Raw genomic sequence first — 27,174 nt, 5'->3', positions numbered from 1 at the left:
ATTAATTTCCACACGACAGCAGCTAGCAATGCTAAAAGTTTAATCTATTAAAAAAGATTTTTAAAAAATGTAATTTTGAAATGATTAAATGACATTATTTGTTTGTTACTGACTTAAATTTCTAATGTTTATTAATTAATAAAAAATAAAATAAAACTTAAAGTACAGAACTCATCATAATTCCAGCAATCAATCTTTCAGTCGAAATCTATACAGATTTTTTAGTCAAAATAGAAAAGAAAGATAATGCCTTGTCTTGAATCTACATGTGGAAAGGTTTTCTAGGCGTTGGTGCCCTGTTCTCAAAAGAATGCAATCTTTGCTTCAGGTGAAAAACTTCTACCTGCAATAAACAAAAATTAACAGATGCATTGATTAGCATAATTATTTGTTTAATAGCTTTAAATAAACAATGAAATAGAAAAAGAAAACGAGATTGCTTTGGAGAACTCAGATTTTTAGATGCCTTTTAAAAAAAAAATTTATAAATCAAATTGTTTGCATGATTTAATAAATTGATGAATTTCTCTCTCTCAGATCTTAAATTCTAAAACAAATAATCAAACATGCATCAAATTTTAGCAAGAATTGAAATCAGTTCTCAGACTTCAATCCTATAGAGATTTTCCTAACGCTGAATCTACCAAATCTTGTTATATCTAAATCAAATGTAGTAAATTATTTAATTTGTGGTCTTAAGCAAGAATTGTGAAGGAAACTTTTATTAGCAAAGCCAATAACTTTGTTAAATGTGATGGAATTGGCTTAGTCATCATAAATCTACATTTCAAGATTTACTTTCCATGCCTCCATATTAATGGCATAAATCACCACTAGCTCTGCCCTTCATTAAGGCTTCATTTGGGATGGTTTTCTTCCTGCTTCTTAAAGTAACTTTTTAATATAAAATTAAAAATTTTTTTACTAGATAACTGCTTTAAGAAGTAGAAATAAAGCCGTCCCAAACGAAGCCTAAGACTACTCCTACCACCAAAACAATCAATTATGTGCTTCGATTTCCCATCCATCCTCTGTTCACGTTTTCACACTTCAAACACAATCCTTAAACACTGATATAGATATCTCAGTTAAATATTTGATGATCAACTTACCATTATCATTGCCAACCTATCCGACTCAGGCTTTGTTTGGAACAACTTTCTTTCTGCTTCTTAAAGTAGTTTTAAGAAGCAGAAAAAAGCCATCCCAAACGAAGCCTCAATCTCAAAATTGCTCTAGCATTTCAAACATCTTTTTGCTCCTCAAGGGCCAAGCTTGCCACTGCAAAGACTGATTGATCATTATATTAATCCTCCATTACAGTCCAAACTCATTAACATCTGTCAAATATCTACCCTCATTTTCAAAATGATGCCATTGAACAATTGGTAGTTGAAATGTTAGTTACTGGTTTGATTTTTCATAGCCATAGCCCATTTTCTACTCCTGCTCTGCTTGTAAAAAAGCATGATGATACTTAGCAATTTTGCGTCGATGAAAGATGCCCTAAATGCCTAAACTATCAAAGATAAATTTTCTATTCCACTGTTGACGAACTTCCATATGAATTCAATGGAGCCTCATTACTCTCTAAACTTGGTCTTCATTTTAGATATCATAAAGTTAAGTATCATTACACCATCATTTTATATCTAACTATGCTTCTATTGCATCTCCTTTAACAAACTTACATAAGAAATATGATTTTAGGTGGGACACTTAGGCTTCATTTGGGACGGCTTTCTTATTGCTTCTTAAAGTAACTTTCAAATACAAAAATTAAAATTTTTGTACTTGAAAGCTATTTTAAGAGGCAATAAGAAAGCCGCCCCAAACGAAGCCTCAAGCTCATCCTTCTTTCACTAACCTAAAACTTGCTATGGCTTCTACTCCGAACTTCACTTTACCTGAAGTTTTAAAAACCATCCATTATTGAGATGAATGCTTCCATTGTGGCAATCGGTGTTATTCTTTTGCACAAAAATCGTCCAATCTCTTTCTTTAACAAGAAATTAGGCTTTCATTTATCTCAAGTCCTCAACTAATCAACTTACCTAAAAGAGTTATATGCTATTACTGAAGTTGTTTGTAAATGGAGCCAATATATTTTAGGCACATAATTACTCATTTGCATAGATCATAAAAGCCTTCGGGAACATACAACTCTAAATTTACAAACTCCAAATCAATAACACTACATTTGCAAATTCTTATGTTTCACCTTTCACATTGAATATAAACCCGGTAATACAAATATAGTTGCTGGTTATTTATTCCGCCTGCTCGACGTCGATGAGACCTCCACTTCTTCTCTTTCTTCTTTTATCCATTAGTTACTAATTTCTTTTTCTTTTCTTAAAGATTTGAAATAGGAAACGCTTGCAGAACCGGATGTACTCCATATAATTTTGCAATTAGCTATGAGTTACTTCCTGCTTCAAATAAGGACAACCTCCTCTATTATAAAGGCCACATTTATATCAGTAAACATTTTGCTCTATAAATTATTTACTAATGGAATTTCATTTCATTCAACTCTTCTGGTACACTTAAAACCATCTAAAGACTTGCTGTAATTTTTTCTTGGCCTAGACACGTAAATAAGCTGTTGATTTCATCAGCAAATGCCTCATTTGTCAAGAAATTAAAATTTCTATCATGACACCCGTTGGCCTTCTCTTGCCTCTGGTCCCATCTCAAACTTGGGAGAATTTGTCCATGGATTTCATCACTGGACTCCTAAATTCTAGAGTTTACACTGCTATTTCACACCAATTTACTTGCCACTAGGGTCATTCATTAACATGATTTCCCTAAACCCATTGTGTCAGATCCTGAGAGCTTCTTCCCAAGCAATTTTTCGCGATGACTTTTTGCTCTTAATGGTACCACAGTTCATTATTTTTCATGACGATGAGAGTTTTAGGCAACAATATATCCAATTAGATCTCACTACAATACAGAATAAGTGGGAAGATTGGGTGAGAACTAATAAAGAACCTTTCAAAGACAGCAATACACATATCTGAGTATATCACCAAAGGAAAGCTCTTAATGCAAGTCACCATCCACACAAGGATGCCACGAAAGGTCCCAGCTGCAATTTTTAGACTAGCCGAATGTTCCAGTTGCAGGAATTAGCCTATAATTTATTTAGTTAATTACTTTTTATGTAATTAGCTTCTTTATATTCAACTTTACCCCCTTAAACCCAAACCAGTCCATCTATTAGCCCCAAACTTGTTCAACTCTTCGACCAAAGCACAACATAGTGTTAGTTCTATGTTTATAAAATCTTTCAAAGCTCTCTTAAGTTTAATAAAATCATGAAAGAATGTTGATACCTGAAGCTGAAAGGCTCTTGCTCTTTCTCCAGCAAGTACTCCCCTAGTAGAGTGCAGCTCCTGAATCATACCAAAAACATTTCAGCATCTGAAAACAGATAAAAGCTAAAATTTATAAAAATTTGAAAATTTGAAATTATGAACCTTTTGGGTATCATCTAAAACTGCTTTAAGAAAAGCTACATCATGCTCAAGCCTCACATTATCAGAGTGAACCAAGTTGGAGACACTATTTGCCTCTTCCTGAATTAGTTCCAAATTTGTCAACTTCTCTTTCAACAAATCAACTTCCTTCAGAGTGTCATTGAGCTTTTTCTCTGTTTCCTGCTTTCCTTTCAGAACTAACGACAGGTTTTTCTCAGTAGCTTCTTGATTCGCCAATGAAGTGGAAAGTTGCCCTTCGAGCAGGGCATTTTTCCTTACCAAGTTAGCAACCTTTGTTTCATACAATTGATAGATATTTGCCGGGTTCGAGAGAGGAACTGCTTCAACATCAACAGGTTCTGCCTGTGCAATGTGATCACTGCACGATGGGTGGCAAGAATCTCCTGGCTTCTGACGTGGAAGGGAATTATCACTGTTGAATATTACTGAATTCTCTTCTGAGGATGCTAGAATCCCTGCTATATCCACCTTAACTGTAGTTTCTTGTGGCTTGTGCATAACGTCCACCGCCTAAAGAGATGATTTGTTATAGTTATTGACAAGAATCTTCATAATAACATCGAGATACACAGGCATGTCAAAATGCTAAATGCTTCTAAAAAATAACAAAAAACATCATCAGCATCACAGAAATTAGTATCATCACAAATATAAAAAGTTAAATTTAGAATCATCCTTGGATTTTTGGTATGTGTTGTATGCAGTGTTTACTATAGTTTACATAAGAATTTAGAAAGATTGTGAAGACCATACTAGACATAGAACCGGAAGAACGAAAGGTTCAAGGTTCAATGGTTCGATCTGGCTTAAACCGAGAGTTGATATGGAAGATGTAAAAAATATTAAAACTTAAAATAACATATAAATAAAATAATAATGATGTAATAATATAAATATGTGATTAAAAAATAAATAAAATTTATAAACAAATAATATTATCTGTAATTTTAAATTTTAATTTTAAATTTAAATACCTTCAATTTTAAATTAGATTCATGTTTAATATAAATTTAGTTCACATGAAAACTTATAAATTTAATATAAATTATTATTAATCTATATTATATATTTAGATATAATCTATACCTATAAATTTTATACCATATACATTATAATTATTATATAAATTTTATTCTTATTAAAAAATTAAATATATATAATTTATAATAGATTTTTAAGTTTAATGATTTATTTAATATTTTATATAAATTTATTAAATTAATTTAAATTATTTAAATGGCTCAATTGAACCGAACAATTTTTGGAAATTGGGATTGGTTCGCCGGTTACCCAATTAAACCGGCAGTTCACTCCAATTTTGACCGATCCAAAGCAAAACAAATTTTGAGGTTTGAACGGGTTGGTTACCCGACCAGCTCTCAGTTCAACTGGTTGAACCACCTGGTTCGATCTAATTTTTAAAATATTGGATTTTAGCATTTCTTCTTGGTCATATTGCTCTTATTCTACTTGTTTTCTTTTACTCAATTCTTTTACACAGATGTGTTGCCCGCCTTATTGACTAATATTTTGTTGAACTCAAAATTTTACCACCAGATCTACACATAGCTGATAGAAAAATTGGTGAATCTCAATGCTCTATGCTTGCTTCTTTTCCTACTAGTTTTGTGTTGAGAGGGGTTGATATTTTATGCTAGTAAAGTATAAATATTATTAATGAGATAAGCATATGAAAAATAACAATTTATTAAAACAAAAAAAGTAGCATGAGAAAGATGCATTTTGGTTGATACAATAAGACTGATGATTTATAATAAAAAAGAATTGCATTGTATTTATGTAATAATATCTAATTAGTTTATAAGCAGGAGCTGCAACAAATTCCTTGGCCACAACAACATCAAGTCTTTATCACACTATGGGGTTTGCTACATGAATCATTTATCTTCATTGTGTCCTATTAAGATCAAATTCTTATTTAAATCTAATTAGAAGGAGGTCATTTTTAGTATTTTCTGACCAAATCCTTTAAGGTTTACCTCTGCATTTCTTAACATAGGTCTAATTTAGTACATCTACTCTCCTAATCGGGTCATCAGACGGCCAATATTTTATGCGATCAAATTATCTAAGACGATTCTCTAATCTTATCTGCCAAGCTCAATCGTATCAAAACCACTCTGAAATGGGATTCTTGGAGCAAGAATTGCAACACTGTTAGCACAGACCAAGGACAATCTAGATTATTGATGTAGATCTTTGGGGTCCTTCAGTCATGGGATTTACCCATTATCAGCCTTTGGTTGTTGTTTTCTCTTTTTTGGAATTTCCAATTCCCTCAGCTTCAATTCCTTGGCTGACTTTCGGGCATTTGTTATGCACCTCGCTGTAGCTATGGGATTTCTATGATTTGTACTTTGGTTCCCTACAACGATTGGATTTCTGCTCCCTGCAATGGGATTTTCCATCCCTACTCCAACCCCTAAAGTTCTCATATGCTTAAACAATTTTAATTCACTTTTTCAATACATGGGTCTCTCGAGTTCGAGATAAGATTGTTGTTGACCTCAAAAGCCTCCCAAAGTTGAAATGACTGGGATAATGTTTGGTTTGCCTCGGTTGTTGAATTAGAAGAGAGTCCAGGTTGATGTCCTTGTATATAATTGTAAAGGACGGCCCAGATATACATTACGAGTCATTTTTCTATAATCTACCACTCAAAGGCCAATCAACTCCATGTCTACCCAATCAAAACCAATCAACCAAAATGAATGATTGTCTAAATTAAAGATTTGATTAAGAAGTTTATGTGTTAGCATAATTTTATAAAGCTCATCTTAAATCTATAATAGAAAACCCGAAACCACAGAATGTCCTACACCAATCCTTTTTTAATTATGCCTTGGCCTCAAGAATGTAAAAAATTAGCATCAGTACTTATGTTAGAAGTGGCATGGCACATGCTTCCATGCTGATGCTATGACTTCTCTGTTACGACCCGGTCCGGCTAGCCCGAAATAACATGACGGTAACAGTCGGTCGTACGGAAAGCACATATAAAACATAAACAATTTCATTAAAGCTTTAATGATAAGACATAAACATCATCCAATTATATGAAAGAGCCACTAATAACATTAATACTAAAGTTGTCCAAAGTTGTTTGTTCTCACACAACTACTCAAAACTTAAATCATCAACAGTTACATAAACTCCCATAAACTGCACAGATACAGATCAAAGACTCCACAGAAAACATAAAACATAAAAACATTTCTTCTTCTCGAGGTCCTCTATGACAGTAGGTATGCTGTCGTCTTGTAGCCATCACTTCTTAATAATTTCTCCTAAAAAATATTTTCAAACATAGGATGAGCCAACGCTCAGCAAGTGAAAAACATTTATCTCAAATTTATGAAATATTTTTTTAATCTTTCTTAAACATGTCATTAAGCATGAAATAGTAAAAGATCAGAATAAGCATTTATGCATGAATTTATAAAACAATTTTAATAATCATTCTTAAGATATTTTCATTATTCAATATTATTCTTTTCTTTCATTTTCATATATTTTTCTTTTCCTTAAATCATTTCATTAAATGTATAACTTTCAAAATCATAATATGATAAACACCGGTCCAGGAAGTACCAGTGTTTGTATTGATCAGGTACACAGTCTTTTGGTCATTTCCTTTACCATTTGGCTCCGAAGAACTCCATTACCATTTGGCTTTTGCAAGCCCCTTTACCATTTGGCTCCGTAGAACCCCATGACTATTTTTGGCACTTCCGAATCAACATGCACATGTACTTTATAATACTTATTTTCATCAAAGGATTAGAGACTATTCAATGCTTGATATAATCTTCAATGTTTTAATGGGTAAATGAAAACCTTGCATTTCTTATGTCTTAAATTGTTTAATTAATTTGAACATTTTAAATAACAGGTTATACATATAAGCAAATATTGAAAAGCTAAAGCCATAATAAAAAATTCATGAACATTAACTTGTAACATTTTTAAAAGTGCATAAATATTTAATTAAAATTTCATAAACTCAATTTAAACGTAATTCACCTATCTTGTCAGTATCGAACCACCTCCACAACATTGCATTACATTGTCTAACCACTTGTCTCCACCTTAATCTACACCTAAAGATAGTTACAATTGAACTAAGCACACATCATAATTATTTTCAATAATTAACATAATTAATTTTCTATTTTCGGAATTATTTAAAATTCAAAATTTTGAAAATCATAAATCTTCAATTTCGCTCAAATCTTAATATCGAAATTATCCCTAAATATAATTTAATAAATATCTTATTAATTTTCGGATTAAATAATTTAAGAAATTATTAAAAATAAAATTTTCATTAAAAAATCCAAATTTATGTTTTAAAACATTCATAATGCCCTTAAAAATAACTTTTGTAAAAGCACTTTATAGAAATTTAATTTTTTTGTAAAAACTCTACAATTTCATCCTCCAAAAACTTCGTTTTCATCGCTAAATCATCTCTCTTAATCCTTACCTAATAATTTCATAAAGAAATTTGGGAGAAAATGCATTTTTCTAGAAAAACCCTAGAAACTTTGTTCTCGAATAACTTCAGATTTAGAAGAAGAAATGAAATTGTAAGACATACCTTCTTCTTCCCTCGATCTCCTCTTCGATTTCCCCTAAATTTTTCGCCGGAAAATCGCCTCCGGAGAGCCCATCGTCGAGCCCTAGCTGTAATTCCCGTCCGTCCTTTGTCCGCTCAGTTATGCACTTATGCGTGAATAGAGAGGAGAGGGGTTTGATTTTGCCTATTAGGAGAAATTGAGTTTTGCAAATGACCTTCTTGTCCTTACTTAAGTGAATTTGACTTAAGAAACAATTAGGAGTAATATGGGTATTTTTAATCTCCCGAATTTTATAATTCTCAAAATACACATAATTAATTATAAGTCCTATATATCAAAACGATCAGAATTTTGCGTAGGATTTTATAAAATTATTTTCGTCGAATTTTGTTAACTTCAAAATTTTCACTTAAGATTCGTTGCGACGCATCGAAATGCGTGCGATGACCTATGATCGTCACTTTCGGATTTTACAATTCTCCCTTCCTAATAAAAATTTCGTCCTCGAAATTTAAAAGAAAAATTCTATATAGTAAAATCATATCTTAACCAAAAAAAATGAGGGTGATTCTCCCTCATTTTTGACTCCTCCCAGGTGACATCCTTTTCTGAATTATTCTTCCAAAACACCTTAACATAAGGGATTGCTCTTTTCTTCAATTGCTTAACACCATAATCAAGGATTTTCTCTGGTTCTTTCACAAAGGTCAAATCTGACTTAATATCAACTGATTCAGTACTGATCTTCTGAGTTTCATCTGAAATGTATTTTTCTCAAATAAGAGATGTGGAATACATTATGTACTCCACTCATATGAGTTAGCAAAATCAATCTATACGCCACATTTCCAATCCTTTCTGAAATCTCAAATAAACCTATATATCTTGGCCTCAGCTTTTCCATTTTGTCAAATCTCTTCACACCTTTCATAGGACTATAACTTTGAGGAATACAAAATCTCCAACATCAAATAGTTTATATGTTTGGCATCATAGTATTTCTTCTTGAGTTTGATGTCGGAAATTTTGTATTCCTCAAAGTTAGTCCTATGAAAGGTGTGAAGAGATTTGGCAAATTGGAAAAGCTGAGTCCAAGATATGTAGGTCCATTTGAGATTTCAGAAAGGATTAGAAAGGTGGCCTATAAGTTGACTTTGCCAACTCATATGAGTGAAGTACATAATGTTTTCCACATCTCTTCTTTGAGGAAATACATTTCAGATGAAACTCAGAAGATCAGTACTAAATCAGTTGATATTCAACCAGATTTGACCTTTGTGGAGGAACCTAATAGAATTATTGATTATGATGTTAAGCAGTTGAGGAGCAGAGTAATTCCTTATGTTAAAGTGCTTTGGAAGCACAGTTCAGAAAAGGATGCCACTTGGAGAAAGAGTCAGAAATGAGGGAGAACCACCCTCATTTATTTGGCTAAGGCATGGCTTTGCGTTATAGAATTGCTTTTAAATTTCAAGGACGAAATTTTTATTAGGCTGGGAGAATTTTAAAATCCGAAAACGACGATCATAGGTCGTCGTACGCTTTTTGATGCGTCGCTACGAGACTTAAGTAAAAATTTCGAAGTTAACAGAATTTGACGGAAATAATTTTATAAAATCCTACGCAAAATACTGATCATTTTGATATATAAAACTTATAATTAATTATTTGTATTTTGGAACTTATAAAATTCGAAAGATTAGAAATACTCATCCCTAATTGTTTCTTAAGTCAAATTCACTTAAGGGCAAGAGGGTCATTTGCAAAACTCAATTTCTCTTAATAGGCAAAACCGAACCCCTCTCCTCTCTATTCACGCATAACCGAGCGAACAAATGGCGGACGGGACGAACGGCGAGGTCTCGGCGACGGGCTCTCCGGAGGCGATTTTCCGGCGAAAATTTTAGGGGAAATCGAAGAGGAGGTCAAGGGAAGAAGAAGGTATATCTTAGAATTTTATTTCCTCTTCTAAATCTCAAGATATTTGGTAATGAAAAATCAAGGGTTTTCTAAAATTTGTTTTTCATTCAGAATTTCTTTGCGAAACCTTTATGGAATTATTAGGAGAATGTTTTAATATAAAAAAAGATGAAGTTTTAGGAGGAATTTTGGAAATCGGAAAGTAGGGTTTTTACAAAAAAAAATTAGTTTCTATAAAGTGTTTTTACCAATGCTTTTAAAACCGGACCGGACCGGCCGGTTCAACCGGTTGAACCGCGAACCGGTCGGCCGGCCGGTTACGGTTCAAATGAAAACCTGTTTTGCAAAAAACCGGGATAAACCCGCTCGAACCAGCGGTTCAACCGCCGAACCGGTTCCGATTTTTTATAACCGGCCGGAAAGCTTAAACGCGGAGAGAAAAAAAACCCTCATTTGCGTCGTCTGCTCGATTCTTCGGCTTCGAGCTTCAATAGAGGAAAAAAAATCGCAATCGAAGCCTTCGACCTCTTCTTCCCCCTCGGCGTGCAAAGCTAACAACGTCTCCGTTGAAACCCCTAAATACCAACTCGTCCATAAAGCCGCCGATTACGAGATCCGCACCTACGCTTCCTCAGTACTCGTCGAGGCCACCTACAACCTCGCCGTTCTCGACGGCCGCGACGCCGGCTTCATGATCCTAGCCAACTATATTGGCGTCGTCGGCGAGCCTCAAAACTCCCACCCCGAGAAAATCTTGACGGCTCCCGTCATCACCCACCCGGCGCATTTTTAAAACATAAATTTGAATTTTTAATGAAAATCTTATTTTTAATAATTTCTTAAAATATTTAATCCTAAAAATTAATAAGATATTTATTAAATTATATTTAGAGATAATTTCGATATTAAAACTTGAGCGAAATTGAAGATTTAGGATTTCCAAAATTTTGGATTTTAAATAATTCCGAAAATAAAAAATTATTATGTTAATTATTAAAAATAATTATGATTGATGCTTAGCTCAATTGTAACTATCTTTAGGTGTGGATTAAGATGAAGACAAGTGGCTAGACAACGTCGTGCAACGTTGTGGAGGTGGTTCGATACTTGCAAGGTAGATGAATTACATTTAAATTGAGTTTATAAAATTTAATTAAATATTTCTGCACTTTTAAAATGTTATAAATTAATGTTCATTAATTTTCTATTATTGCTTTAGTTTTACAATTATTGTTTATACATATGGCACATTACTTAGAATGTTAAAGTAAACTTAAGAGATACAAAGTTTCTTTAATCAAAAAACATTAAAAATCATTTGATGCAGTGAATAGTTTTAATTATTTGATGAATATAAATATTATAAAATATATGTGCATATTGATCCGGAAGTGCCAAACAAATGGTAATGGAGTTCTACGAAGCCGAATGATAAAAGGGCTTGCAAAAGCCAAATGGAAATGGGATTCTTCGGAACCAAATGGCAAAGGAAATGGCCAAAAGATTGTGTACCTGATCAGTACAAATACTGGTACTTCCAGGACATGTGTTTATCATATTATGATTTTGAAAATTATGCATTTAATAAAATGATTTAAGGAAAAGAAAAATGTATGGAAATGAAAGAAAAGAAGGATATGGAAAAAGGAAAATGTCTTAAGAATGATTATTGAAATTGTTTTATAAATTCATGCATAAATGCTTATTCTGCTCTTTTATTATTTCATGCTTAATGACCTGTTTAAGAAATAAAAGAAAAATATTTCATGAATTTAAGATAAATGTTTTTCACCTGTTGAGCATTGACTCATCCTACGTTTGAAAATATTTTTAGGAGAAATTATTAAGAAGTGATGGCTACAAGACGACAGTATATCTATTGTTGTAGAGGACCTCGAGAAGAAGAAAGGTTTTTATGTTTTATGTTTTATGTGGAGTCTTTGATCTGTATCTGTGTAGTTTGTGGAAGTTTATGTAATTGTTGATAATTTAAATTTTTAGTTGTGTGAGAAAAAACAACTTTGATATTAATTTTATTAGTGGCTCTTTCATATAATTGGATGATGTTTATGTCTTATCATTAAAGCTTTAATGAAATTGTTTATGTTTTATATGTGATTTCCGTACGACACTACGACCGACTGTTCCCTCCCCATTATTTCGAGCTAGTCGGGCCGAGTCGTGACAAGAGCTTTAATAAAATTGTTTATGTTTTATATGTGCTTTCCGTATGACCGACTGTTCCCGCCCCGTTATTTCGGGCTAGCCGGGCCGGATCGTGACATTCTCAACCTTGCTGCAGATCTATAAAAGAAACTAGTTAATCACAAATACTAAATCTGTTTTACACCAACATTTCCCAGTAGTTTGCAGCCAAGCTAGTAAGTTTATCTCTCTATATTCTCTAGATTCTCATGGATGGTGAACATATGGCAAAAAAGGATAGATCACTAAGTTTTATAGGCTGCAAAAACTGTTTCAATTATCATGTAAATCATTCACCTTAAAATAGAGACTAAATGCAACTAATAGGGCATTCTCTTCATTTAGTTGAAAGTCAAATAAATTAAGTTGCTCATTCCTTAGTGAAACATTAATTCTTTGCAGATGTGCTGCAGGAGAAACCTTAGCGACATGTTAGAAGGCAAAGAAAATGGAAGATTATCACAGATTTTATTAAGTTCAGAAAATTTTTCAAGAAAAAAACTCAGAATTGATGTGAAAAGTTATGTTTCACGGCCTAGTTCTGGATTGCTAAACTCTTCAAACATAAGTTTATTGGAAACAAGGTATGCAACCTTAGCATTAATTGTACCAAGTAAATTAGCAACTAAGAAAGACAAAATAAGATATAAGTACATTAGAGGAACATATCTATTGAGATTAAGGTAGATTAAAATAGAAAAAGGTGGTTCGAACTTAACTAAGGAAAAAAAAAATGCACTCATTGGATGGGTGGATAAATTAAGAGTTAGAACATTATGAAAGAAAAGGAGAAAACCATTGATAATCAATTGGATAAAAGTTATCTAAAATCAATTACAACAGTTTTTAAGCAGAATAACTGCAAACCTATCATAATCCTGATCAAGCACTTAATAGAAAAAGAATTCAAAATCATTATTCAGTGACGTTTACTAAAGTAAAAACAACATAAATCACAACTGATTGGTGACGTTTACTAAAGTAAAAACAACATAAATCACAACTGACTGGCAGGCCTAAAGGCTGATCAAGCACTTAATTGAAGTAATTATCTGCTCACCTGTGAGCTTGGATTATGCCGTTCTGAGGCACAATTAGACACCTTATATTTGTCCTCTTCAGGAGTTTTATGCATCTTGTGTTTAGCATTGTACTCTTCCTCATTATGAAATTGCCTGCGAAGCGAAATAGTGCCAGAACTAGCATTTGGATCAATAGATGAATCAGACAGCGATTTCCTACCAGAAGCATGATGCTCCACCGCAGAAGCAACACCAAATCTCCCAAGCGAACGCGGTTGAGGATTGCTGCTGACATGAGCAGCAAGATCTTTGGGGTTTCCTAAGCTATCCTCATAGGGTAAAACATCAGCACCTGGTACACATCTCCAGCTCATTGAATGCTCATTTTTTACCATTACCAATATTTCAGTCTGCAGAAAAATTACATAGTAAAAAACCATTTGAAATTATGCGGGCTATAGTTGATGCATTTCCTTCTCTAACCTGATTTGATAGCTCTTTTCTGTTTCCTCCAAAAGCAACTAGAAATAGCTTGTCATTGTGATGCACAGAGACCAAACTAAATCCCTGGAAAGAAGATAAATTGTCATTATCTTTCTTGCAAGTAGAAAGAAGTCGTAAAGTGATTGTCTAGTTCTTCCAAATGTAATTGCTTGGCATGCAGTGCCGCATTGATAGTCAAGAAAAGCATAAAATATTGACAATTAAAAATGAATTAGAGCTCCGACCACCATAACTCGTTTAAACAATTAGAAATAGTTCTTAAACTCATAATACCACCATTAAAGTTCTATTTGGGAAGGCCGTAAGACGCAGCTCTGCACATACCCCACCCTCCCATCCAAAACACTAATAGTGGCATAACAAGTTTTAGGGAGATGCAGAAATTAGTTGAATCCAAATAAATATATATCAAGTAGATTAGCCCTTACCAGAATTTCCAAAAGCATCAAGTGCTTTCAATACTCTATGATTGCCTAATGCTCAAGACTCTAGGCGCCAACTTAGGTGCTTGTCTGAGCAAAGTGGGTGCTAAAAAAGTAAAATTAAATTGCTTATAACTATATCTTAGTAATGAGAGTTACTTCTGAATAGTATAGATGATGATCACCCCATTAAATTAGTAAGGAAAATAAAGAATTTTCAAATTCCATTACATCTAAAGTTTACAATTCTTAAAGCTCCAGCGGATTGACAAACATTCATAGTGAACCTAATTATTTCCCTCAACTCAACTTCTACAAATACCAGAAAAAAAAGGATTGGATGGATTTCAGTGCAGCAAACAAAGATGTTACCTATGGCAAATGGAAGAACAAAAAGAAAATTGACACCAATGTCATTTATAGCACTGACAGCTAGGGCCAATGGTTTGAACCACAAGTTGTATAACAAATCATGCCCAAAACCACAACATTAGTCAGGGATGTGAGTTGTACTCGCAATCAAACATTGGGGTCAGGTCTCTTGAGGGCATCAACCAAAAATAAGAGGATTGATTCAACTGTCTCAAATCATTGATGGATATGCAAATAACCAGCGACCAACATTATGGCTATGAAATGTTACCCCATCAAGCCTTCCCTTTGTGTCACCGACAACCAGGGAAGTGGAGAAAACCCTAAGCCAATCAGACGAATGGAGGATCAGGAGATGGAGATTTCAGAAGAAATGGAGAAAACCCTAGTTTTGTGTGGACTTTTATGGAGAATTTTCGTTGTTTTTCAAAGATTGATAGAAATTACTTTAGATCTAAAAGTGTTTCCTATCAAATTGGTATCAAGCAGTTTCCGGGCTATTTTTGGGCTGTTTTTGGAGAATTCCTGTAGTAGATTTTTCTACTTTGAACCAAGGCTTTTGCTGTTTTTAGGGGGGAAATCCGGATTTTTTAGCCTAACAATGAGCCAGAGATATATGGAGGGAAGAAATGTATAAGTATTGGAAGGGGATCGAACAAATGAAATATTAAATTTCATATCTACAAATTCAAATTTCATATTTAAATAAAGATATTTCAGTCATCCATGATAAGATCGATTCAAATTTTCCATCCTGGGGTAGATGTTGCAGAAAGTTCTCGAGGGCCAAACCAAAAAAATGTCGTCGGATGAGAGGGAAGTCACCGACAACCAGGGAAGTGGAGAAAACCCTAAGCCAATCAGACGAATGGAGGATCAAGAGATGGAGATTTCAGAAGGAATGGAGAAAACCCTAGTTTTGTGTGGACTTTTATGGAGAATTTTCGTTGTTTTCCAAAGATTGATAGAAATTACTTTAGATCTAAAAGTGTTTCCTATCAAATTGGTATCAAGCAGTTTTCGGACTATTTTTGGGCTATTTTTGGAGAATTCCTGTAGTAAATTTTTCTACTTTGAACCAAGGCTTTTGCTGTTTTTAGGGGGGGAATCCGGATTTTTTAGCCTAACAATGAGCCAGGGATATATGGAGGGAAGAAATGTAGAAGTATTGGAAGGTGAGATCGAACAAATGAAATATTAAATTTCATATCTACAAATTCAAATTTCATATTTAAAGAAAGATATTTCGGTCATCCATGATAAGATCGATTCGAATTTTCCATCCTAGGGTAGATGCTGGAGAAAGTTCTCGAGGGCCAAACCAAAAAAATGTCCTCGGAGGTGAGGGAAGTCACCGACAACCAAGGAAGTGGAGAAAACCCTAAGCCAATCAGACGAATGGAGGATCAGGAGATGGAGATTTCAGAAGGAATGGACAAAAGCCCCCCCCGGTACTATTCCCAGGGAAGAGCCTAGTAGAGAGTATGTTGAGAGGCGTGAATGGGTTAGACATGAGTGGAGGGATGCTGAATTTGAAAGAAGAGAGGCCGAATTTGGAAGGCGATGACTTAATTATGATCAAAGAGGTGTCGAATTTGAAAGGAGAGGGGTTGAATATGATCGAAGGGGTGCTGAATTTAAAGGGAGAAGATGGGCTTGTGATAAAAAGTTTTGTGCGAGCAAAGGAGGGATGATTGGCACAATTGGGGGGAACCACCCCCTTGGGGAATGAGAAATTTTGGAGGAAGCAAGGTTGACGGAGAATATCTGAGAGTGAGGAAACTGAGGATGTCTATTTTTTTAGGGAGAGAATGCACATGGGTAGATCCAAAGTGTGGAAAGGTATTTTACTATCAATATGTTGACGGAGGAGAGACAGACGGCAGTTGGCCTATGTTTAGAAGGGAATGCTTTGGCTTAGTACCATTGAAGGGACATGCAACGACCCATACGTAATTGGACGAAATTCAAGGATTATCTGTTAGAACGATTCCGAACCAGCAGGGGAGGAGATTTCTACTAGCAGTTCTTCGCCTTGACATAAGATGATTCAATGATAGAGTACCGAGAGAGGTTTGAGTACCTCGCTAGCCGAGTGGACCATCTTTCTAAGGCCGTGCTAGAGGAAAACTTCATGAAGGGATTGAAACTAGAGATATGGATGGCAGTTAGAGTGATGAGGCCTCATAACCAAGAAGAGGCTATGGAGCTAGCTCAATTGGTGGAGGATCATAGGCACCTGGAGAGAGGGACATAACGCAGCAACTCAGGAGGCGTGTACAAGATGACCACCACCTTTTTGGCATCCATAAAGCCAACACCGGGTACCCTTAGGGTAACTCTGAAGGAGAAGGCTGTCGATGGAAAACTTGGGGACAACTTCAAGAAGCTCACAAAGAAGGAATTACAGGAGAGAAGGGCGAAGGGACTTTGTTTCAGATGTGACGAGAGGCATACACCGGAGCATAGGTGTAAGGACCAAACTCTTTAGGTTCTTATTGTTTATGATGAAGAGGGAATGGAGGGGGGAATCATCTTTCCACCTTGCGAAAAAAGTTGGCTTTTGGGAGAGGGGTATTATTAGACCGGTCCCCAGTCCAGTCGATCCTGTAAGGAGACAAAGGAGGAAGAGTTCCGCCTCTCCTGTACTGTCGCTCAAACCACAAGAGCCAATATGACTATTTAGGAAGGATTTCATTTTGAATTTTATGTATTAAGTAGTATATTTTCCTATGGTTGAAACATAAGCCAATAGGAGGAGGGAGTGGGGATAACTTCAAGAAGCTCACTGAGACAGAATTATATGAGAAGAGGGCAAAAGGACTTTGTTTCAGATGTGACGAGAGGCATACACCGGGGCACAGGTGTAAGGATCAAACTCTTTAGGTTCTTATTGTTTATGACGAAGAGGGAATGGAGGGGGGAATCATCTTTCCACCTTGCGAACAAAGTTGGCGTTTGGGAGAGGGGTATTATTAGACCGGTCCCCAGTCCAGTCGGTCCTGTAAGGAGACAAAGGAGGAAGAGTTCCACCTCTCCTGTACTGTCGCTCAAACCACAAGAGCCAATATAACTATTTAGGAAGGATTTCATTTTGAATTTTATGTATTAAGTAGTATATTTTCCTATGGTTGAAACATATTGAAATTGGATGAAATTTGAGATCTCTCTTAGGTTTTGGGCTCTAGCGGCATCTAGAAATTGGGAGAAATAGATCCTAATTTTGTGTATTTTTATGGAGAATTCTCACTGTTTTCCAAAGATTGATAGGAACTACTTGAGATCTACAAGTGTTTCCTATCAGAAACATGATCATAGATTGGTTAATTTGATTTTTGTTCCTTTTCCATTGAACATTGAACCTCGGTACATCTGCACTTCTCAAAAACTCCCTAACTTTCACCAAATAGGAATTTTGTCTCCCGTATCTTCAAATTTATAGAAAAAATTTGCAAGATTTGATTTTTGGGAATCATGCATACATGAGTTTAAACTGAAGCCACTATCCTTGACAAATATCATAAAAACTGAATAAATCACTTATAATTGCAATGACGGCATCAAATGACTTGAAGCGAAAGTACCCACTAAATTTGAAAATGAAATGCAACAAAATAAATTAAAAAAAAAAACACAAAAGCGAAAGAGAACACGCAACTAGAAAGACACAAGGTTTTTGCAATTGACTTCAATCAAGCCTTCCTTCGTCCACAATATAAAAGAGATTATTTGATCCACTAAAACCAAAATCCACAAGAGGTATGCACAACAAAGGAACACTCACCACCTATTCCTAGACTCGAGTAGAGGCCCCAAACCTAATCAAGATTACCTCATATGAAGCCTTCTTCTCAAATAGAACCATGGAGTCTCCAATCTTGCTATTAAATCTTAGCCATCACAATATTGCATAACAATTGCACTCCTAGAGCAGTGATTTTTTCTTTTTGTTATTATTATGAGGATGAGAAAATCATCCCCTTTCACGGGCCCAAACACCATATCTATTGATTAGAACAAGAAAGGAAAAAAGGGGGCATTTGAGATTTGAATTTCTTGCTCTAATTGAGATCAAAATATTATGAATAATTAAATCAAATCAAATCCAATTAGACACCTAATTAGATTTAATTTAAGTAACTTTCCTAAAATAGGCTATCTTAAATTAGGAAAGCATTTCAAATTCAAAATTACTTAGAATTTGAAATCAAATATTTTCCTAACTTAGATTGTTTGATAAAAGGAAAGTAATCAAAGAGGAATTCAAATTTTGGAGGCAAAGAGGAAGAAGGGGAGAAGGGGCCGGCGACATTAAAAGGGGGAGGAGGAGAGGTTATGGAAAGGAGATTAAAAATAACTTTGATTGGAACCTTAAATTAGGGAATAATATTTAAATCACATCCAATTAAATAATTAACTAGACCTGATTCAAATATTTTCCTAAAATAAAAATCCTAACTTTAGAAACAAAATTCAAATTCAAATTAATTTGAATTTGAAATTTCAATTTGTTACTAAGTTAGAAGGGCTAAAACAGGAAAGGGCTTTGAATGTGAAGGGGGATTTGTGGAGCCAAGGGGAAAGAAGGTAGCCAGCAATTTGGTGAGACCAGCGGCTAGGGAGGTTGGCAGGGGGTGTTGGAGGTGGAGCTAAGGCCGTGGGGAGGGAGAAGGGGAGGCTGGTTTTGTGAAAGTGGACGGGTTTATGGGAGAATTGGCCGGTGGAAAGTAGGGGATTTTGGCCAGGAGTCAAGGGAGGAGGAGAAAAGGATTTAGGGAAAGAAAGATACAACCGCGAGCCCGGACACATCTTGCAGCTGACAGGTACTACGTTGCCCTTCACCAAGAGACTTTAGGCCACGAGCCCGAACACATCTTGTGGCTGGTGAAAGCTATGAATTCCTCCCATAGGAATCTCACCCAATGTTCTTCCCAAATAACACGAGTGCAAACACAAAATTTTATTAATCATCTAACATTACATTACACAAGCAAGGGTCTCTATATATAGGCCTAAGAAATTAAAACAAGACATATGCCCCTAGGGCTTACATAGGACAACCCTCTTAAGGGTAAAAACAAAAAATTCATAATAAAAATAAAAATTACAAATAACAAATTAAGATAAAGTGGAATGATCTCGGCCGTCGATCGTCGTCTCCTCCTTTGAAAATCTTCATGATCGGATGTCCGCATCATCTATGTCATGTGGCAACAAGAGGAGGAGGAGTGCATGTGTACGCTCAAACAGGCAATCTTGTAGTATCACCATTGACCAAAATAATAGTAAACTTTTTTTTCTGCTTTTATCTTCCGAAATGAAATTCTACTCTATCAATTTCCATCAAACCTCTAAAGAGTTCTAAAGAATGGACATGCAGTATATTAGCTGTAGCAGTAGCAGCTTAAATTATAGGCTATGAAAAGATTGCAGTAAGCATTTCCATGTAATGGACATTAAAATCAAGCGTAAAATGATACTAATGAAAACAATCCTTGATGCTATGACGTACTGGCATCCTTCCAAAATTGTTTTAAGACATGAAATATAGCACCCAAAGAGGCCAGGTTATACAACAACCATGCATAATGTAAACTTAAACAGATTTGATCTACTTAATAATCATGGTTAACTTTTACTTGAAATTAAAAGAAAACAACATGACAAAAAACATAACATCGTAACTAAATATATTAAGACCAAAATATGTTCAAGTTAATAATCACTAAAAATCAACAAAGTAACAAATAAACAAGTTTTATCACATTAGAGTTCTTAAAGGGATATTTTGGAAGGACTTACTTTACTAGTAGCTATAGAGTCATTAGATGATGTAACAGAAACAGACCACTCAACTTTTGAAACATCAAAGACCAAGGTTTCGGCATATCCTGAAGAACAAATCAACATCAGACATACAAATTCAAATTTAATCAAGTCATGTAATCATCGCTATCAAATTTAAGAGTTAAACAAAAATTATCACTTCTAAATGCCCAGCACGCCATCCTCGTTTTCTCATTTCCCATCAAATAAACATAAATCACATTCAAAGGCCCAGCAATAAAGTAAATCTAATTTTTCATTTGTCAAATAGAAACACTCAATTATCACTATGAAAACATCAAAAGGGAACAAAATAAAGCCTCCAACAACATTCAGAGTGAACAAAGAAAATAAATCAATCTACAGAGCAACTCAATACATACGTTTTTTCTTGCTTCCGCCACCAACAATATACCATCTATTTCCACAAAGGATGCCACTGCAGCCAGCCCTAGGTGATGGATGATGACCTTTGATCTTTATTTTTGACCATACCATCTAAGAAGTAAAATAGATTTTAATAATTGGATCTACCAAAAACAAAATTATTAACAAGAAAAAAAAAAAGTTTTCTTTAAGCCGGACGGTCCCAGTGCCACATACTGTTTCAAAGTCAAGAGAGTAGAGATCATTCAGAATCCTGGACTTTGATTGCCCTCCAAACACAAAAAGAAATCTATCATCATAAAGAGCAGCTACATGGTTTGATCTTGGAGATGGCCCAGCTCCTCTGGAAAGGTATTTAGTACAAGATCAAAACGTATATAATTTGCATAAAAAAGACTTCCAATTGTACTAAAATTCATATAAACTATAGCAAATACAATTATAGACGAGTTTGACTTTAATCATATGGTGTATTGCAGACTGTAATAGGCAAAAAATCTGCAATAATTGCGATTTCAATTTTCTGCCAAATACAATATGCTCCAGTAGGCAATTTTCAGTTCATTTAATAGATGTTGCTGACATATAGCACAGAAAGATGTCTCACGTGTAATGCAATGGAAGCCATGTTGAAGATTTCAGATCAAACATGTGGAGGTCGTTAAGTTTTCTCCCTTTAGTATCTTGGCCCCCAAAAAGAATCAGGATTGAACCTGCTCTGATGACAGTATGACCACTACGAGCAGCCTGAATTCCATCAGAAATTTACATCAAATGTATATAACGACTGTGGATCCAATGAAGTACTTTACTGCTTCTGTATACGTTAAAAGAAGAAAATAGATGCTGAGTTAAAATATCAACACTAGTTTCCAGTTTCTAGATAACCAAGAAAAAAAAAGCAATTACAAGGAAACTGAGGGGTGAAAGAAGAAATAAACCAAACAAGCAAATAAGGATTCAATTCACATATAATAGAACATACAAAAGCCTCATGGTTTTACAAAAATTCATTAGATTTTTCTTCCATCCAAACCATAAAACAGGTATTTTAAAATGGAGAAAAATGAACATAAATTAAAATCCAAATTGCAAAGTGCTTACCGGAACATCACCCTTCACTTCCACATGAGACCAGCATTCAGCATCTACATCGAAGGACCAGACTGAAGCAGAGCAAAATGTTACACAACCTTTTTTATTCACAATCCAATAAATAACTATTTTAAGAACAGTTATTTTATAGCAGCGTCTTAAATTAACTGACCTACTACTCCATCACTGTGAGGGTCAGTTGTGCCTCCAACCAGAAGTACCAACTTTCCCCAAGAGACCTACATTGCATGTGTGCAGAGTATTTTTTATTTTTAGTGTTATTTAGTAGCAATAACATAAAATGTTTCAACTGAAAATTTGCCATGTCCGATATACTAATCAGATACTCAGCAATTTAAAAAAAAAAATCAATGCATAATATGTGCTTGATATGAAAGCAAAATTATCAATATAAGGAATAAAACCATATAAAGTCGTCAAAAATCATCCATTGGCCACCAGAAATCCTTTGCGAGCATCCATAGGTCAGAATTTTAATGCTTTTCTTTTCCTACTCTTAATGCAAACTTTTAGTTTAATAAGGTTTATGCAATCAACAACCAAAACAGTTCTGTTCCCAGGTAAAAAGCAAGACAATGAGGCATACTAACCATCTTTTACAGAATTAATAGCTCAATATGTAAAGTAAAAAATTATGAAGGAAAACAAAAGTCACCCAGATCATGATACTCCTTAAAGGGACAGGTAACATGAATAACCTCTTACAAGTAAAATTTGTATTTACTGAATGTTTCTTCATGTTCAGCAAAGTTGGTGACATATTATTTCGAAATTTTCCAATTAAATGAAAAGTTAGTTATCAGTGTAGAGCTCGGCTTATTATCATAAAAAGAAATATAAAGAAATTGCATAGAAACCTTATTTTATGAAATACATTTTAATAAACATTTTGGATATTTCACTAGTGCACTGTATGGTTCAAGGAAAATGTGCTCAGTATTGCAGGTTAAGACACACTGTACATTCTCTTAAACGTAACTTATATTACAATGTCTGGTATGTTAACTATCATATCATTTTGTTTACTAGAAAACCCATTTCTCTTTCAGTTCAACCTGAATCTAATTTATATGTTAAGATCTAAACATGTTGTATAGTAAATCAACAAAAAACAGTAAAATCAGAAGAGAATCAGGAACATTTTGGGCGCTATGAAACAAATAAAATCTTACAAAGGACAATGAACCACATAGAAAGTATCAGCATGCCCCCATGTCTCTCAGATTAATATGCAATAGACGATTCATTAAGAGCCATACTGAACCTTATAAAACAACCACATCTCTACCAAAAGAGGAAATAACTTTAAAATTGGAAGATATTGGGATATTATAAAGTGGTCACAAGTAACTGAACATATACCAAACAATGATTTTTACATGCAGGGATTTTCAACCCAGCTGGCGAACGGTAGATCTTGGAAGCAGGAGCCCAACAAAGTTTGTCCAGACTAAGTATCTGAAATGCATTAACAGAGTCATTACAAATTTTAAAAACTACTCATAAAAAATATGATATCTAAGTATGTGATTAGCTAACATGCATATAACTGTGAAGCAAAATCATTATTCTAACACTCGCGACAGAAGTAGGCAAGTCCCAAAGTCACAATTATTAAGCAAAACCAAGAACTCATGGATTCAGAACAAGGAAAAAAACATCTGTTTCTTGCTTGGAAAAAAAAGAAGACTTAAGTTAGATCATGGAATCTTGATTCGAAATCATGCTTAATAAAAATTAGAAGCATAACCAAACAGCACCATCAGCACAAGTAAGCAATTCAAGAGACAATAGTATCAAGCAAATGCCATCCTTATAGTAAATGCTCCTGAACCTAATAAAAAACTTTAAAAATTCAAAAATTGCTTGGAAGATTCAAAAGAGCAACAAAAAATCATGCCAATCACAATATGCAATTAATCTTGATGTAAATGAGATCTGTGACTATAGCAGCCTCAACTTGAATAGGTAAATTCCTCAAACAACCAATTAGTAAATATTTAGAATTCAGTGGGAAAGTCAGAACTGTTAAAAAGTAAAATTAAATTCACATAAATGCCAAAAAATTAGACAAGCTACAGGATTTCATACCATTGTATCATCCAGCATCCCATTGCCAGAATCCCCACCAACCACCACCATTTTACTCCCAACAACAGCCGCTGCATGCTACATTGAAAACCCAAGTCAAGCTCAAGTCAACAAAATTGAAAATAACATTTAGGATAACATTACCGCATTCCGATAAGATGAAACAGATAAATAAATAGAAAGGAACGTGTACTAAAGCTTCCATAGTTTTCCCTCTTCATGAAATGGTAATATTTTGGCAGGCTTGCATTCAAAACCAGCAAATTGCCTTCTTATTGTAAAGAACAGTTATGGTCCAGAAAGGATAAGCAACAATCTAATACTTGTCTCAGCATATACTTTATTTCTAATCTAACTTATCCTTCTTCTTCATTGCCCTGCCACCGAAGGATCTCTCTCCTTTGGCACCAACTTTGCCTGCAGGCTTGCCAGCTATTCGCTAATGAGGTTTCAAACTGGTCTACGTGGTCTACTAAGCAAGCCATTTGTCCTTGTTAGGGAAAGCAATCACCTGAGCCGCTCATCTCATGCAAGGTATTGTCCCCTAACCCTACAGATTTTATTTTTTTATTTCTTTTCTCACATGCAAGAACTAAATGCTACATAAAGCAAAACCCTATTTGGCTAGCCCACGGTGACCTTTAATGCGACGACGTCTCCAACAACAGCTCTAGGCTCTAGAAACAATAGAGGCCCTTCAATAAGTCCCATTTGCGAAAAACACTGCTAAAACCTAATAGAAACACGAGTTATGTAAAACTTTTAGTGGTGTCAAAACTTGACCCGACCCAAAACCCAACACGGACCCAACCCGGAAAAGTCCGGGTTCGGGTCAACCCGTTTATCCAACAAGTCGGGCTCGGATTTAGAAACTTGACCCGTTTTAAAAATCGGGTCAGATTCGGGTTGACCCGAGAACCCGACCACAACACAACTATGACCTGAATTTAATTAAACCCTTTGTGTTTAAGTGTTTCAATATTTCAACAATGTAAATGTAATATTGTAATGTATATTAGTATTTAGCAAATTTAATTTTTGTTTTGCATTATCTTTTATAAATGTAAATATGTAATTTGTAATTTAATCATTAGTGTTAGTATTTTGTTAATGTAATTTGTGTTCATTTATACTTTCTCGAATAATCAAATAATTCTATGTACTTCAGTATTTTGCATTTTAATAGAATTACTTAAATAAATTTGAAATAACAAAAATGCCAAAAATTGATGGGAAAAAAGGGCTGGCGAATCATTTCGGGTTGACCCGAACCCAAACCAGGTCGGGCTCAGATTTCCGACCCATTTGCATAACCGGGTCGGGTTGGCTGGCAATGGGTCAAGTTCGGATTGGACTAGAACCCGCCCCGAAGACTTGTTTTGACACCCCTAAACCTTGGCATGAAAATCTAAGTTGGTTGAACCTAAGCAAAACATGTGAACTTCAGCAAATCTATATCCAAGCATTTGTTGCAACCAAAGCACATTTGACTGGGCTATAATCAAGTTGGACAGTTATGAGACTTGTAAAAATAAGGATTTGAACATAACCTACTACCAATCCCACAGTTAATCCCACAGTTCTATAAATCACGGCAGAAATATTTGGGTTGAAGGAACCAAGCACAAAGAGTTAAGTCTGTCATTTCTTCCCGAGTTTGTTGACTCTGCAGAGGATCTGAAACTTAAGTTGTTCATAGAAAGTCAAATGGATCCACCCCAATGATTTGCCACCAAAATATACTAATTTACTAAGAACAATTGTCAACTACAGTCACTGTTTAGAAGAGGTAACAACTACAGATAACCAAATATAAAAATTCAAAAATGCTGCCAATGATTAATCTGGAGGACCAATTTCAGGCAGTTTTGCAGATAATCCTTACAACTAAATGAATGCGTAAATAAAACAAGAACAATAAGATCACACATTACTTGAAATCGAGGAGCTGGTTTGTCCCCTGTTGTCGGCAACACCATCCAGTTCTCAGAACATCCAACGCCACACTTACTGATGCCCAATCCAGCCATAGAGCAATCGCAGTAATGATCCTCCGACCGGCCACTAGCCGACGCCCCAACCAAAGAGTCTTCCTATCCATCACCCACCAAAAAAAAAATTTGGACTAAGAAAGCCTTTAAAAAATCCACAGTTACAAAGTTGGAACTTTAAGAAAGTAACCAAAAAAAAAAAAAGAATTTTTCTGCTCACATTGATCTGCGATGAGCTTTTGGTGGGGCGGACAGGGCTCTGGGGCCCCTGGGAAGGATCGCCCACTTTTGGCCTGCACGATGCATTTTAAAGTTGAAAAGAAGGCATCATTTCGGAATAGTCTGTAGAGAGAAAGAAACCCTAAAAGGATACATCTTTTTACTGCTGCAAAAAGCTAAAGAGCACACGGTCCGCCTCAAGTGGCGACAACAAAGAAAGTGGTAAAACAAAAATAAAAAGCGGGTTCAATGGGGGTCGGGGAGGGTAAGAGCTGACCTCCCAAGCTTCGTTCGACGGCGAGAGAAGCCGAACATCTTCGGCATTGTGACTCGAGAAGTCTCGACGCCGTGAAGTGAGAGGCCGCCGGTGCTAGCCGTCACCCAGCGACGAAATGTGACGCCGCTAAAACCCTAAGAAGAAGAGAGGAGAGTTGCGGGTTAACGCACAGAAAGTTAGTGCTTTTTTGGAGGGTAGAAGTGAGAGATTTCTGAAGCTAATCATTAACTCGCGTAAAACAAGGGAGAAGACACTGCCACCTTTCTCTCTTTATCTCCTTTTTGGCTTCTCAGTCGCAAGCCGCTCCTGTACATCTGGTGCCTACCCGTACCAGGCTGCCCATACCGTGGAGATTGAACAAACCGTGTGGCCTTCGCTGCGCCCTGCTCGAAATGAACCGTTGGAGCTGAGAACAGAGAACGTTTCAGAAATCAATAAAATTATATTAGCACGATCTTAGTTTTATTATTAACTTAAAACTGAGCCAATTTGACTTTTTTGGATCATCTATTTCACATTTACAGCTTTTCTTTTTATCGACACATAAAAGAAATCTGGATTTGGCTATTTAAAATACTTAAAGATATTTATCAATTCATGAATGTGATGAAAAAGGTCAGAACAAATAAAGGTTCAAAGGATAAAAGAAGAAATTTTTCAATTTTTAGAGGGGAAAAGATCTAGAACTTTGGCTTCAATAAAAAATGGGAAT

General features: G+C 35.1%; 1 protein-coding gene across 1 annotated transcript; it reads right to left on the bottom strand.

Moving 5' to 3' along the window:
- Positions 1–151: 151 nt before the first annotated feature.
- Positions 152–26,874, bottom strand: LOC110099874 (tip elongation aberrant protein 3). Its single transcript, XM_020827177.2, has 17 exons — positions 26,723–26,874; positions 26,463–26,596; positions 26,187–26,259; positions 25,910–26,068; positions 23,976–24,053; positions 23,247–23,342; positions 22,036–22,102; positions 21,873–21,934; positions 21,376–21,515; positions 20,985–21,111; positions 20,765–20,879; positions 20,358–20,446; positions 13,741–13,824; positions 13,296–13,667; positions 3,489–4,019; positions 3,345–3,404; positions 152–343 (listed from the first exon to the last, which is right to left on the bottom strand). The coding sequence occupies exons 1-17, from the start codon at positions 26,774–26,776 to the stop codon at positions 263–265; spliced, it is 2,322 nt and encodes a 773-aa protein (XP_020682836.1). The 5' UTR covers positions 26,777–26,874; the 3' UTR covers positions 152–262.
- Positions 26,875–27,174: the final 300 nt, after the last annotated feature.

The sequence above is a fragment of the Dendrobium catenatum genome, unplaced genomic scaffold (assembly GCF_001605985.2).
Source record: "Dendrobium catenatum unplaced genomic scaffold, ASM160598v2 fragScaff_scaffold_437, whole genome shotgun sequence".
In the NCBI taxonomy this organism is placed as follows: Eukaryota; Viridiplantae; Streptophyta; class Magnoliopsida; order Asparagales; family Orchidaceae; genus Dendrobium; species Dendrobium catenatum.
Note: the sequence above shows the minus strand (reverse complement) of the source record. Positions and strands in the feature narration are given on the sequence as shown.